This window comes from Amphimedon queenslandica, unplaced genomic scaffold (assembly GCF_000090795.2).
Source record: "Amphimedon queenslandica unplaced genomic scaffold, v1.1 AMPQUscaffold_13426, whole genome shotgun sequence".
In the NCBI taxonomy this organism is placed as follows: domain Eukaryota; kingdom Metazoa; phylum Porifera; class Demospongiae; order Haplosclerida; family Niphatidae; genus Amphimedon; species Amphimedon queenslandica.
This window is the reverse complement of record NW_003546338.1, coordinates 98,222-100,472: the sequence shown is the minus strand read 5'-3', so window position 1 is coordinate 100,472 and position 2,251 is coordinate 98,222. Positions and strand designations below refer to the sequence as shown.

The following is a 2,251-nucleotide window of genomic DNA, read 5'->3' as shown; positions in this document are numbered from 1 at the left end:
CTGCGACATGTTGGACAGTTAAATTCCCGTCCCTTCTCTTTCAGTGTATCCAGACAGCTCTTACAGTATAACTTGTAGCAGCAGATAACTTGTTGAGGATCCCTTGCTACCAGTTTACAGATATGGCACTGATACTCATCAGGAGGATCACCATCAACAAAACTATAGTCATAGCCACCACATGCTGTCCCATCACCACTAGCCATTCTTGAAGTATACTAAACTATTCTTATGACTGAACTGAGTCAACTCAACTGTAACTGTCTTTTATAATGACTTAGATGATGCCAGTTGCAAGCACAAGACAGTAAATTGTGATAATGAAACACATTAGGTGTATGATGCATGCATGCACAGGGAGTGTATGAAATTCTGGGGTGTCTCAGACCCCTCAGGTAACCACATCAAAAAGGCTTGCTTGAATTATGATTTTCCTTATTTGCACATTAAAATTCTGTACCTTTTGATCACAGATGACTACACAGCCAAGAATATTCATTGTGATATCAAGATGTAAAGTTAACACTAATGTAACGTTAATGAATACTATCCTGATGCACTCGTGATTATACCCCAGTCTGATATGTTACTGTTATACAAAGAAGATACTGGATATAATGATACATTAAAAAATCTTTACTTAGTATGATACAGAGTGTAGGTCCATCATTGATGTAACAGTGCTGCTTACACAAGTGCATCATGCATTTTATGAAGATGGTTGCGAGTCACATGGAGGGAATCTGGATTCCTCTTCTTATTAGTTTTTAATGGCCCAGAGAGGTAATAGCAAAGTTGCAGCCTATTCTGACAGTATATTAGACCTAGATGTGAGAATATAGGCCAGGGTATAGGCTGCTATAAACTTGTTAAAAGGACAGCATAAGCGTATTGCCATTTCTACTGAAAGGAGCAAATCATATAGTCAGTAAGCCAGTATTGTTAACCTTTAATTAATCTACCATATGATGCTCTTTTTGCTTGAATCGTTCCAATAAGCACTATTTTGTGGATGGTGTCACTGTACTGAGTCGCCACCATGGACCATCATGGTTTCTAGTTGATTTGATCAATTGAAGGTACAATGTATGTATAGCACAAAGGAAAGGTCAACAATTGAGGAATATACTCTATACGACTTAATCATTTTCTAGATACTAAAGAAACTAATAATGGTATATGAAGCATATAAGGTTTGTACTTATAATTATTTTATTTAATTACAATGAATATTATAATGAGTACAGCTATGAATCATTCCCATATACGAATCAATACAGGATGATTTACAGAATGTAGCTATCCCATAGCTACGGTGATGATACTATAATTGCCTAAAGTTGGTGTATCTTAGAGATATACAGCATCTGATACATAACTGATATCTTAACTGATACAGAAAAAAATTATTAGCTGTGTAGTATGAAACACTGTAACTAAAGATATAACTTTGACAAAATATTATAACTAACCAAAAGTACATCCATTTATACTGATTAGTGAATAACTACCAAGACAATGGACAATAAGAATTAAAGCTAAAACTAGATTATACTTGTTTTTGTTAATGTGAAGTACAGGTCTAAATAGCAAAAACATATTTCTGTGAACACAACAAACAGTATTACATAATATAATTGTCTACTAGTAGTTATCATCAAATATCAACTGATGTCACTAGCCATGGCTTGAATTGGCTTTGTCTTATTGATGTAGCCTTTACATTGACTCTGAAGTACAGGCTATCATCTTTGAGATACTGAAAATTCTTTGTAGCATCATACTCTAATGCAGAAAGTGATATAAAGTTAGGTTTGCCCCATCCATCTGTACTATCTCTTTGCTTACAATCAACATCAGTTGATTCATCAAACAATAGAGTATCCTCCCAATGATTCTTATCCTCCAGTTGATTCAATAGTTCAATAGTCACTTCTCCTTGAAATGGCCACTCCAATCTATCATCATATACTCCAGCCTTAAGGTAAATAAAGCAAGAGACATGTGTACCTTTACAAGACCCATCTCCATTAGGACGGACACGTAACAACATCTTGTATCCTCCTGGTGATGTATAGAAATGTGGACTGCACCAATCCTCACCTTCCTCTTTCTTCTTTGTGTAATCAGGTAGCATAAAGACCTTGTGTGAATGCTGTAGAGCATCAATCTTCTTCATTGCTATATCAAGATGTTCCTTCATTGATTCTTCATTATGTTTCTCCAGATCTTCCCTCTTCAATACAATATT

General features: G+C 35.3%; 2 protein-coding genes across 3 annotated transcripts in view; both read right to left on the bottom strand.

Moving 5' to 3' along the window:
• The window catches only part of LOC100638722 (ribonucleoside-diphosphate reductase large subunit-like), a 25,079-nt gene that overhangs the window by 14,106 nt on the left and 8,722 nt on the right, over positions 1–2,251 (bottom strand). The gene's annotated exons all lie outside the window — the stretch shown is intronic.
• LOC109581676 (TNF receptor-associated factor 5-like) overlaps positions 1,500–2,251 on the bottom strand; it is a 3,101-nt gene continuing 2,349 nt past the window's right edge. Inside the window, exon 2 of one of the 2 annotated variants that reach the window (XM_019995991.1) lies at positions 1,500–2,247. In XM_019995991.1, the coding sequence (XP_019851550.1) occupies positions 1,658–2,247 (590 nt within the window). In that variant the 3' untranslated portion in view covers positions 1,500–1,657. The other variant, XM_019995990.1, reaches the window with a different exon arrangement.